General features: G+C 39.6%; 1 protein-coding gene across 2 annotated transcripts; it reads left to right on the top strand.

Annotated features, from left to right (window-relative positions):
- Window positions 1-6,419: 6,419 nt before the first annotated feature.
- On the top strand, window positions 6,420-13,167 carry LOC124402749 (ATP-sensitive inward rectifier potassium channel 10). Of its 2 annotated transcripts, none has more exons than XM_046875950.1 (6): window positions 6,420-6,670; window positions 10,200-10,521; window positions 10,740-10,951; window positions 11,077-11,208; window positions 11,713-11,890; window positions 12,313-13,167. In XM_046875950.1, the coding sequence occupies exons 2-6, from the start codon at window positions 10,200-10,202 to the stop codon at window positions 12,699-12,701; spliced, it is 1,233 nt and encodes a 410-aa protein (XP_046731906.1). In that variant the 5' UTR covers window positions 6,420-6,670; the 3' UTR covers window positions 12,702-13,167. The 2 variants fall into 2 exon arrangements, with proteins under 2 accessions (XP_046731906.1, XP_046731907.1); XM_046875951.1 differs by lacking the exon at window positions 6,420-6,670 and adding an exon at window positions 9,933-9,978.
- The last annotated feature ends 460 nt before the right edge of the window (window positions 13,168-13,627 follow it).

Here is a 13,627-nt window from a genome sequence, read left to right as displayed (position 1 = left end):
CCCTTAATCGGGGTCTCCTTTGAAAGAATTGGCATGGACCTCATCGGACCATTAGAGCGGACAGCACACGGACTTTGCTTTGCGTTGGTTCTAGTAGATTACGCATTGCGATATCCGGAAGAAGTGCCCCTCTGCAGCATCTCTGCACGCAGTTAGGATCCCGAAAGAGATCCTGACTGAACAGGGCACGGTTTTCATGTCACGAACACTACGCTAAATGTACGGGTTATTAGGGATTAAGTCGATCCGCACCAGCGTATACCACAGTCAAACTGATGGCTTAGTGGAGTGATTCAACTGAACCCTCATAACTATAATCCGGACGTTCGTACGTTGGGATGCACGGAACTGGGATAATCGGCTTGAGCCCCTGTTATTTGCAGTACAAGAGGTCCCGCAAGCGTCCACAGGGTTTTCCTCCTTTGAATTATTATTTTATAATAATATTACACGGTGGGTGGGAGACATTGACAATGAGGTGCGGCTCACAGATAGAGGCGATGCACTTCAGGTGTACCAGCTCAACCTCCTGAAACCATGGAGGGAGGAGGTGCCTTTGGCGCTAGCAATGGTGGTTCCTAAGAGGGAGGAGCTGGGGCCGGAGGTAAGACCAAAATCCACATCAGAATCCGCCTCGGTCTCCTGTGGAGACCACCTCTCGCCATCGCAAAGAGCACAGGTAGAGGAGTTGCAACAAGAGTTTGCGTATGTGTTACCCCCCTACCTGGGTGGACAAACCTCATAGAACACTATATTGAGACATCTCCCGGTATAATGGTAGTCGCTCATACCGGCTACCCGAACACAAAAAAAAAAAAAACGTGGTTTTGGATGAACTCAAGGCGATGCTTGACATGGGGGTAGTTGAAGAGTCCCACAGTGATTGGAGCAGCCTGGTGGTCTTGGTGCCCAAGAGTGATGGGTTAAGCCGATTCTGTGTGGACTATCACAAAGTCAACGCTTTGTCTAAATTCGACACTTATCCAATGCCTCGCATCGATGAGCTGCTTGATCGGTTGGGTGCAGCTCGCTTTTATTCGGCCCTGGATTTTAAGCAAAGGATATTGGCAGATCCCCTTGACGCCAATGTCTCGGGAAAAGACGGCTTTTTCCACTCCGTTCAGTTTACACCAGTTCGTTACACTTCCGTTCGGTTTGTTCACGGCCCCAGCGATGTTTCAACGTCTCATGGATAGAATTCTCCGGTCCCATAATGGATATGCCGCTGCCTACTTGGATGACATAATCATATATAGCAATGACTGGCAGCGGCATTTGCAACACCTTGAAGCGGTCCTGAGAACCTTGAGGTGGGCAGGGCTCACGGCAAACCCAGGGAAGTGTGCGATTGAGCGGGTGAAAGTACGGTATCTGGTTTTCCACTTGGGTCATGGGCAGGTGCATCCCCAAATTGATAAGATGGCAGCGATTACAACCTGTCTTAGACCCAAGACTAAAAAGGAGGTTAGACAGTTCCTGGGGCTGGCTGGGTTTGGCCCTATGTATTCAGACGTCACCAGCCCGCTGACGAATCTCACTAAAAAGGGGACGCCAGATCCGGTCCAGTGGACAGAGTCGTGCCAACAGGCTTTTTTGCGAGTTGAAGCTGCATTCTGCGGTGGTCCGCTTTTACATGCTCCTAACTTTTCTCTTCCCTTTATGTTACAGATGGATGCATCGGACAGGGAGTTGGGGACCATGTTGTCCCAGGTGGTGGAGGGGGAAGAGCGCCCGGTGTTGTACATCATCCGTAAATTGTCGGTGGAAGAAAGCCAGTACAGCACCATAGAGAAGGAGTGTCTGACCATCAAGTGGGTGGTCCTCACCCTCTGATATTATCTGTTGGGACGGGCCTTCACCCTCTGTTTGGACCACGCCCTGCTCCAGTGGCCCCATCGCATGAAAGATGCAACGCACGGTGGTATCTGGCCCTTGAGCCAGCCGTTTAAATTCGAGGTAATCCACAGACTGGGGCGCAGGCGGTCGTAGCCGACTTTCTCTCACGCCAGGGTGGGAGTTGGTAGTGGGCCGGACGGCTACCGGCCTCAGTCGAACAGTGGGGGTATGTGGCAGCTTGGGCGTGGCCGAGCGCCGGTTTGTAAATAGAGGGCGAGGCCGGGAGCAGGAAGGTAGGGGAACGACACACCTGAGGGTAATTCTGACTAATTAATGTTCTCTCTCTTGCAGTGATCAGGGGGAGCATATAAAGAGGAGCGAGAGGGTGTGCCAGGGTGTGTGTGTGTGCCTGGTAGTTTGCGACTTTATCACTGATCACTCAAAAATCAACTATTTTATTTAGAACTGGTCTTATCCTGAGTGGTATTCCTTTTCCCGAACCGTCAGCTCTCTCACAGTAATAACTGATTCTGCACTTCGGACACGAGACATGGTGCTGAGCTGACCCATAAGGTTTGCTTTGAGATTGAGGTTTGTTCAGCAAATTTGTATGCGGATAACCACATTCTTATTGATTTGCTTTTTTCATTTCCTTGTTTAAAACTGTTGCCTGGACATGTGACAGCAAGACAAGTCTTAGTTTGGATCATGACTGATCAATTTAATGACTGATAACTACCTGACTGAGAAATCTATACAAAAAGTTCTATTTTGTTCATTTAATTAATTATTTGTACAATAGTATTTCATTTGCTTTGTAACAGACCTAGTTTTGTAAAAAAAATAATAATAATAATAATGTGTGTAAATCATAATGTGTGTGATGACAATAGTTAGCAACTGTAAGTAATAAATTGTATATTGATTTATCATCAACCAAAAGTGTATAGGAAATAGGATGATGACATGCTGTTAAAGGAAAATATTGAATAGCATGATGGTATAATGATGGTTTAACATAACAGAGTTATGTAGAGTTACTGTAACCACCCTGCAGTTTATTAAAACTGGGGTCCTCAACCACTGGGTCGTGGATCATTTAAAACTGGGCCACACAAACAGAATACAACTTTTTAGTTTGCTTTTTGTTTCCATTTTATTGATTTTTGTGGTCTGTAGTGTGTGTTTTATTTAAGCAAAAAAAGAGACTACTTCCTCCTATATCAATTCAATTTCCCACTTTTCAACTTTCAAGCCGCAGTTTTTTTCAATGCATCGATAAATGAAGCTTCCGCTGATTCTGCATTATGCTTGACTTTAGTTATCTTACTTTTTTAATTGAACAAATCCTAAAGTGATTTAATATGTATAATAGTAATATAATATGCACATTATTTTGCATAACCCAAACCAGATTGTTTGGTGTTGCATGAATGTTTTGCATTTGTTTTGCTCTTCTTGTTATTCTTTTCAATGTTAAATTTGTTAATACCTTCACTTATTTTGCACTGAATAATGAAGTCTTTTCCTGGCCTTGGACACTCTGAGATGAGAATACTACTATTAAAGAAGTAAATTATACCATTTTGCCAAATACTTAATGAATCATACCAATAATGATCTGCCACACAAAGAGGAAGTTATAACTGAGGACCATGTTAATTCATAACTATGCCTTTATAATATGAGCCTTTAATTATGGAAAAAACATGCAGGTATTAAAGGAAAAAAAGCATGTAGATATTACATCTCACACTGTTCATTTTTTATAATCTTTAATGTATAAAAAGTACTGTAGCCCTCACATCTATATTTACTCAAATTAAGTGTAAAATAACTTGGCTGTTTTATGTATAGAAGCCATGTCCTGAGACTGACTGGAGACTGTCCAAGGCAAACACAATGGGGAGTTATGTGTATGTTTAGCCAAAAATGTTTCCACCCTTGAAGACAGAAAGCTATAGATGAAATGTATATAATTTGCATCCCTGTTATTTCTAAGGGATCTCTAGTCAGCTTTTGAAAACAAGTTACAGCTAATACACAAAAACCCTTCATTAGAAATGTGTGGAGGTGTGGAGTTTTATTTGTTTTATTGCCTAGATGCATTTGGAAAGCAGTTGTAAAGCATTTTTTTAGAGCATGTGCCATAATTTTATAGTTCCCTGTTGGGAAATGGAGCCTTTTTGGTTCATGTGTAAAATGTGTACAGTATATAAAATACAAAGTACTGTTTTTTTAATTGATTTTTAATTACTATGTAACGTTAGTACAACTTGTAGTGTAACACTGCCCCCTGGTGGAAAAGATTTACTTGACGTAATGGAGAGTTTTATACTGAATCTTGTTTAACAGTAGTTTTAGTGTGAGAGAATGAAATGTAGGTGCTGAGGTTCAAATAAATTGCAACATATCTAGCAATGATAATGAACGACAGACCAATAAAAAGATGTTTTCTGTAATTCATATAGGAGTCTGTGAGGTAGAGCTTATTTATTCTTGAAACAGAGTCAAAAATAGACATTGCAGTAAGCAAATGTGGGACCAGAAGTAAATATTGTGATGAAAAAATAATACAGAGACCCTTATATATAGCGAAAAGGATATCCGGAGGCTTTCGTATTGCATTTTAGACATATCATCTGCTCAAACACTGTGCTTAAGCAGGCTTTGTGTTGCACAGATTGTGTTGCTTTTGTGTAGTTCTGTTTTAAATGTTCTGTTCTGGGAAATGAGGTTGGGAAGAGTATCAAGGAGTAGTTTAAAAAACGTCTGGGAAAACTGCACGAGTGTCATGTTGCCTAGTGCTCTAAAGAGTCAGTGTCTTAAAGTACCATTTTGTATGAAGGCGTGTTTATAGGATTTGGTTTTTCATGTGGCCTGCCAAGATGGGAGCAACTGAGAGGAAACCAGTTTAGACCGCCACCTAATGGTTATTTAGAGTATTGATACAGTTTTAGAGTTTGTGTATATTTAACATGGCTTCATTGGCCCAGGGGTGCTATTTGCACATTTGCTGAGGGGTATACAAGAAAAAGGGGTAAATACAAGAATGCACTGCAAGTCAAGTCAATAAGCTTTTTATTGTAATTTCCACCATATATACTGTAGCTGACACAATACACAATGAAATGAAACAATGTTTTTCCAGGACCCTGTTGCTACAAAGAACAACATAGAGCTACATAACACAACGCAGAGCTGAGGACTTAAAGTAACTTGTCCTAGTTACATAAAGTACATCGTGTGCAACCCAGTACAAACAGTGCAAGACAAAAGACAGTACAAACAGTGCAAGACAATACAATACAAAACAGTACAGAACAGATACATAAAATACATAAAATAGCGCTGATCAGTATACATTCTTATCATTGTGCTTTGTACAGTGTGCAAATATAAGAGAAATAGAGTGTAAATTAAAAGGGTACTTGTAAACATATACCCTTCTGTATAGTAGCAGTTGGGTTGGGTGGTGTTATAGGTGTGGATGTATACAAATTGATATATTTGAGTGTGTGTTTGAGTTCATGTTCCAATTTCAAGTTCCAACGTATCGCATACACTGCATATCTCATGTTTGCACCTCTGCTTAGGCCTTCTGAGTCAGGAAAACTAGGGGAAAAAAGAAGCATAGCCAGACTTGGAGATTTGATCTGGTAAAATATAAAAGCATTTAATAGAAGTGGAGAAGAAATTATATTTAGCATAAGATAAGATAAGATATACCTTTATTCGTCCCATAGTGGGGAAATCTCTCTGTTACAGCAGCAAAAAAATATAAAAATAAAATTAAAAAAAAAAAAAATAATAATAATAATAATAATAATAAAGTATAACATAATACAGTATATAGTATCTACACAACACAATGTATAAATACAAAAGAAGAAAAACAAAGACCACAAGTCTCTCTCGTCCGTCTTCATAATGTTCACCTGAGCACTGACCTGAATGGTCAAGTGAGATTAAAACTATATGATATTCTACATGATAAAAAGCCATGCATCACTAAATATCATATTCAACAACTACTGTGGGTTTTATGTTCAACAACTGAGCAAAATAAGCTAAACACATTTTCAAGAAAACCCTCCAAACATTTCCAACAGACAGAATATGATTTCAGAATTAGGAATAAAAACAAATGTATTATAAAATTATATTCATGTACATGGACACAGCACACACAGCACATAACACACACACACACATCAGAAATATTTTGCAGTCTCAATTAAAACCATTTGCTCATGCATCATCATCTCATCCATTCCTCTGCTACTTAGAGAGCTCAGCAGGCTGTAGTACAATGTTTTGATTGTTGTGATATTGATTTGGTTGTTGATTGTACACAAATAAAATGTGTCCCTTCAGCAGTGTGTGTGTGTGTGTGTGTGTGTGTGTGTGTGTGTGTGTGTGTGTGTGTGTGTGAGCTGAATATGTGATACAGAGTGTGTGATTGTACAAATGAGTTGCTTGGCTGATCGCAGATAAACTGACACACAATACCGAAAGAGAAAGAGAGAGAGAGAGAGAGAGAGAGAGAGAGAGAGAGAGAGAGAGAGAGAGAGGGGGAAGAGCGAGCGAGAGAGAGAGAGGGGAGGGAGGATATTAGGAAGGGAGAGCTGCTTTAATGCTCTTCCTCATGATCGGAAGCTGCTTCATCTCTGATTGTACCGCTGTTTGTGGTTGTAACTGTGTGTAACTGTGTGTAACTGTGCGTGTAACGCGGTATGGTATGAAGTAACGAGCGCGAGTTGCTGAAGCGCCACTGGATGCTGGATGGTCGTTTCTGCCGGTGTCCACCGACTCCAAATATAACACCCACAAGGTACAGCTCAAACACACTCTTACATGTTGCTTAATTTTCCTAACCGTATACATACATTATTATTGATTGTTTTTGTAAACAAAAACGTGTTAAACAACAGAATATGTTTTATATTTTAAATTCTTCTAATTAGCCACCTTTTGGTTTAATAACAGCTTTGCAAACTTTTGCAATTCTCTCAGTTAACCTCATGAGGTATTCACCTGGACTGGATTTCCAACAGTCTTAAAAATTTCCCAAAGGTGTTGAGTGCTTGTTGGCTGCTTTTCCAGCCCTTTCCAGTCAAACTCATCCCAATCCATCTCAGGTGATTGTGGAGGCCAGGTCATCGGATGCAGCACTAAATCATTCTCTTGAACAAGTAGCTCTTACATAACCTCGAGGTGTGTTTTTTTCCGGTCCAAGCAAGTCTCTTTTGCTTGATGTTCTTCCAAAGTAATGGTTTCTCTGCCGCAAATTGACCAATAACTCCTTACGCACACAGTCTCCTCTGAGCAATAGATGTTAAAATGTTTGCCAATTGAACTCCGAGAAGCATTTATGTAAATTGGTGATTTCTGGTGGCTTGTAATTCTAATAAATGTATATTCTGCAGCAGAGGTAGCTCTTGGTTTTGAAATTTCTTGTATTGACTGAAAGTAATTATGGGACTTTTTTTCTCTTTAATTAATTAAACGATTTTTGCCATAATATGAGTTTTACGCAGTAGTTATAGTAGCACTAACTAGCACAGTTGTAGTAGCACTAGCTAACTAAATTAAGAGTAATCACTCTTTCTTTTGCACAAGACAAACTAATGGTCTTATGTAAACCAAGTAGGCAAGAACTGTTACAAATTTGTTAATAGTTTGAATGTCTTCAGTAATGACAAAAAAGCTGGTCTTTCTAGGAAGCAGTTTCCATTCACACTTGCCAAAAACAGTGTGGGCTCTAGAGCTAACCTGGCTAGCAGAGAGAGCAAGAGAGAGATTTGATGGCAAAAGGGATGCTGAAGAGAGGGATCTTTTGAGCTTAGCCTAGGGGGGATTATTATCCACTTTGAATACTAATGAAAGCCTTTTGACTTTTTGGTCATGTCTTCTTCAACCCTCTCCTTTTTCTCTCAGTTTCCCTGTCTCTGTATCTGCCTGGTTGAGTTTGTGTTTTGCTCACGCACAGACCACAAAAATATGTTTGTTGTTGATCTGTTGTTCTTTTCATCAGTGCCTTCAACAATGCAATCCATTGTATCAGAGCAAGAGAGCAAGAAAGAGCTGACCAGGAATGAAAGTGCTAGAAAGAAAGGGATGGCAAAGATCTGAAGAGGTGGCATAAACTGTGATCCTGTAACTGAAGAAAGTGCAGAGAGATTCCTCATTCATTAGAACGTCTGGATTTGTGGGATCAGAGTGGAAAGCGTTATATCCCTATATCACATTTGGTAAACAAAACCATTGTACAGATTGATAGTTGACAGAGTGTAAAAGAGATAAAACGAAATAAATGAATCTCCTCCTATAGTAACTACTCTAATTATAAATCCTCAACATTACATAACTGCACAAGAATTGCCAACATTAGTTTATGTAATGACAAAAGACTGACAGTTTTAATTATTAGGGCTTGATTAGAGGGCTAGATGTGAACATTCCTGTACTGAGTGTATGTGTTTTAATGTGGAATTTATTCTGGATGTGAGAGTTAGTTGACTATGCTTGTGTCACGGGATCTGAGCGGTTGATTTTGCCTGGCCTTTCTTTGACCTTAACATTTCCAAGGTATTTCCAAGGCAAAATTTCACCAGTCAGTGTGCAGTTTTGCAAGTTTATGGAAGAATCTGTTTTTTTCAGCTGAGATTTTAATGCCTGGAAATTGTGGTGTAATTACAACGTTTGTTATAAGAGACCACAAACACTTTACAAATGCTTTTGAAAATTTACGAGTGTTTGCACCAATCCTTCTTGTATCAATCACTCTCAAAACACACCACCACACAGAGGCTTAATAAAATAAGTGGAGCACAGAGGATAAGAGAACAGCTGAGAGGAAAGGGTTGTATGGTAAGAAGCAGCAGGAGGACCTGTACAAATGGAAAGAAAAGATGGGTGAATAGCCTGGGAATTTGGAGAAAGTGACTTTTCTTGGTCATTTAATGCCTCCTTTTCATGCTTTTCTTTCTTTGGTACAACAAGTAGCCTCATTGTGTGTTTAAGGTGGCTCTTGTGTAAAGCAATACTCGTTCCTGTTTTAATTTATCAGTTAACTCAGTTCGCCAGGTGCTTTTACTTCTTGTGGCTAAATAAAACTTTTTTATTTATACAAAAAAAATTGTACAAAAAATAAAAAACGCAAAAAGGGCTCATGAAAAAGCTTATCAACTGTTTTGAACTCTCTTTTGGCCAACTTTTCCTTACAATGTCCAGCTTTTCTCAAACAGTCCGTCTTGTAAAAAATCTATTTCCTGTCCTCTGTCAGCCATTATAGAATAAAAAAGAACAGCTATTAAATCCACATGAATATATTTGAGCTTGTGCAGTTTGCTCTAGATGCGGTTTGCTATTTCAAATATAATAAAAAGCGGCCTCTGACCATCCAATCAAAGGGATGTGAAAATATCTGATTGGTTAAAGCAACAGCTTCAAGCAACATGAAATTTACACTAAAAAAACACTGTGAAGGCTTTACGGCAGCTAGATAACTTTGACCCTGGCAGTGTTGGACAGTAAAGAAGTAAATGTAATTTGTTACTTAGGTAGCCTTTTTTGTGCATCTGTACTTTACTGAATCTATTTGGGAAGACTTTTTCTTGAACTTCACAACAATTTAAATTCAAATATCTTACATTTTTCTCATATACATTTTGGAAAATTAGTCATTTATTTTTATTTACAAGTAGATAAGTTCAACAGCAAATAAAATATTTTGAAAAGAATAAATGATGCCAATCAGTGTTTGACTCATTAATATCATTCTATTAATCGATCAATATGCTGAGAGTCACATTAGAGTCTTTTCACATGAACTAAGTTGATTAAGCGAAGAGTCTTGTGACAAAAATGATCATTGGAACATTATATCCATAATAAATCATAGTACTTTGAATGCTCAAGTACATTTAACGGCAAATACTGTTGTACTTTTACTTAAATAAAAGTTTAAAGAGAGCAATTTTATTTTTACTGGGGTAATATTTTACCTTGTGTACCTCTATTTTAACTCAACTACTGTATATGGTTTGTGTACTTTGTCTACCACTGGACCCTGGCAGCACCTGATGGGACAGCTAAAATCTGATTGGATAGAATCTTCTGAACTAACCTGAACTTGCAGTAAGTTGAGCTGCTCCTTAAAGCAGTACGCCCAAGAAAAATGCTATGAAACGTTAACTATTGGAAATAATAGTTGTTATATATAAATATATAACAAAACTATTGGAAATAATTTAATACATATCAAACTTTCTTTCGGCTTCTCCCATTAGGAGTCACCACAGCGGATCATCCATAGTCATGAATTTTTTGAAAGATTTTAACCGATTGTTTTTTTTTAGATGACATCAACACTCCATGGGCAGAAGGTATGCCACTCACAGACACAGACAGATGCCCTGAAACCACTACTCGGAGGGACAGGATGCGAGATCGAAGCACTACGCCTCCGTCGGCGCCTCATGTCCAAAGATGGACGTAGCAATGTGCGTGTGGAACATGTGAGTGGGCAGCATGCACTCTACCTCCGTGACCCATGGACGACCTGTGTGGACATGCAGTGGCGATACAAGCTGCTCATGTTCAGCGCCACTTTTGTGGGTACCTGGTTTGCCTTTGGCCTGCTGTGGTACCTGCTGGCTCTTGTGCATGGAGACCTGCTGGGTAAGTAGCCTAATTTTACACTCATTCAGTTTTACAATAAACATATTTAATGTAGGTGTAAATCATGATGGCTGAAAGGAAAGAAAATTACGAAGGTCTGTAAAGATGATAGTAATGTTTAGGAGGCAAAGAAGAAGCATTTATAACCAGAGTGAAGACACAGGTCAGACCAAAGTAAATCTGATGTGTTTTTGTGTGTTCATTCTCTTCATCTTCAGAGTTCGATCCTCCAGCAAACCACACATTGTGTGTGATGCAGATGCAGACACTAACAGGAGCTTTTCTGTTCTCCCTGGAGACACAGACTACCATTGGCTATGGTTTCAGATGCATCACAGAAGAGTGTCCTTCTGGCATTGTACTTCTCGTCATCCAGCTTCTCATTACCACCGGCATGGAGATCTTCATCACAGGAACCTTTCTAGCCAAGGTGCTCCATCTGGGCAACATTCATACAATATTGGCCACTACACATAGCATATATTAATAGTGTATATTGGCTAAAAGGTATTGGAGGAATCTTTCTTTCTTACAGTTTGACGCACTAACTTTTAGGTTGCTCGTCCCAAGAAACGTGGGGAGACGGTGCGTTTCAGCCAGCATGCCGTAATTGCCAATCACAACGGGCAGTCATGTCTAATGATACGGGTGGCCAACATGCGCAAGAGCCTACTTTTGGGCTGCCAGGTAACTAACTAGAGGAGGGGTTTGTGTTGCCTATATTAAATCATATTGGGTCCCCGAAATGTGGATGAAAAAATCTATTCAACATATAATTTAAATATATATTTCTCAAACCAGATACTTCCCACCCTATTTCTTTGTAGAAGATGTGGTGATTGAAATGATATGAGAGAAAATAAGTTCTTCAGCATTTCTTAAAAAGTCTGTGTTGTAAATATCCTTGTAAGTATATCTACGACAGAATTCCACAGCCATCTTGGAATAAAAAAAAACATCTCTTAAACCCACATGGATATATTTGGACTTGTGCAGTTTGCTACAGATACGGTTTGCGAGGTCTGACCAGCATGCTCTCCAACCATCCAATTACAGGATGTGAAAATATCAGTGTGATTGGATGCATCCTGACTGATGAGAGAATCATTTCTCTAATGTGTTTTACAACAACTATGGCAACCGATACATGCTATGATGAGGAAATCATTTCTATACTGTAAAACTGTACAGGTCACTGGAAAGCTGCTCCAGCGGTGTGCACCTAAAGAGGGTGAGACAGTGCGCCTAGACCAGAAGAATGTCCCATTCAGCGTGGACACAGCCAGCGAGAGTCCCTTCCTAATCCTCCCTCTCACCTTCTACCACACTATCGACAACGACAGCCCTCTCCGAGCGTGGGCTGCCAAGGGTACACTTACCACTGTAACTGTAAACTGACAACGACAGAATGGCATTAAGAATCAATGTCTTATTTTTTTCAGTATATTATAACATATTTGATTTTGCTATATTTTTTGCACTAAACAGGTGGTGTTCACAAAATATTTTATTTTACGTTAGTGTATGTTTTGGCCTTCATCTGTTTTCCTGAAGCACTTTGGATTATGTAATTGTGCCTTCTTCAGAATTTAACGTAACTCATCATTTTTTGCTTAAATTTGCCTCAATATTTGCAAATCATTTGCATAAAAAATCGGCAGCAGTATTTTTTGCACATTCTCAAACACTGAAACTTTTTATTTGACTAGCCTAGCCTGAAATCATTTGCGCCATCACCATACCCATCTCTATCTTTCTCTTTCTGTTGCTCTCTTTCCCTCCGCATCTCAGGTGTTGGATGGACTGAGCCAGGGCTGTCTGATTTCGAGCTCTTGGTCATGATGAGTTCCACGGTCGAGCCAACTTCTGCCATGTGCCAAGTGCGCACGTCCTACCTGCCGGAAGAGATTCTTTGGGGCTACGAGTTCCCACCCATCGTCTCGCTGTCTCCAATGGGGAAATACGTTGCTGATCTTGCCTACTTTGACAAGGTCATCAGGGCCAAGACCCCACCCATATTTAGAGAGTTCTCACCCACCAACCAGCAGGGTTATCAGAGTAGTGGAGAGGGAGGAGACCCAGAGAAGATACAATTGGAAATGAGTTATAGAGAAGTAGCACAGGAAAGGGAAAGGGGGAGAGACAGGAGTCCATCAGGAGTTAGAACAAGTAATGTTTAACATACACACACAAACAGACAGTGGCATGCTTAACATTTATGCCCAACAAAGTGTCCAGATATTAGAAAAGTAACAAAACAGCGCAATGCTATTATAAAAAGTGTGGGGAGTAAAATCTTGTTAATGTACTCATATCACTGGGACACCACCTTCTTCTTCTTCTTTCGGCTCCTCCCATTAGGGGTCGCCACAGCAGATCATCCGTCTCCACACCCCCCTGTCCTCTACATCTGCCTCTTTCAACCCAACTGCCTGGGACACCATATTGTAGGTAATAGAATGGCGTTATGTTAAAATTGAAATAGTCAGACAATGTCTCCCTCTAGTGGCTACACTTGTAAATATGGCCACATAAACATGCAAAGTAACTGGTTTTCACTAAACCTTTATAATTTGTCTGAACACTGCATATAGATGATACAGATACAGATTATCACGCAAAATAAACAAGAAGTTTTGATATGAACAAATTGTTCAGTCATTTCTTTTATGTCTTTTTGTGTCTTGTTTCTGAACTAGAATGAATTGTAACTGAACTAGGTGTCATTATGACGCTGTTTATTAAGAGTACATTGTGACATTATGAGTCTTTTTATAATACATAATATAGAATGAAAAAATGACAATATGAAAAATATGCAATATGTTTGCGCAAACAAACACCACACACACGCTTTTAGTTCTCATTGGGACCAAAATGATCTCAGTAAGCTTCCAGAGAAAACCACTGCACGATATTATTACAAAATGAAATATCCACAAATTTTTGTTTAGCATTTTGAGTTTACCCGTATCCATCTTGTTTCATTCAAATTTCAATATTACTTTATACCAAACTCATTAACTCGTTGTATGTGATATGTCAATATTTCTTAACCACAAGCCAGTAAAGGAGGGAATACTATACCACACTCGTTGGTGCACTA

This window comes from Silurus meridionalis, chromosome 20 (genome assembly GCF_014805685.1).
Source record: "Silurus meridionalis isolate SWU-2019-XX chromosome 20, ASM1480568v1, whole genome shotgun sequence".
Lineage (NCBI taxonomy): Eukaryota > Metazoa > Chordata > Actinopteri > Siluriformes > Siluridae > Silurus > Silurus meridionalis.
This window is presented reverse-complemented; position numbering and strand designations above follow the sequence as displayed.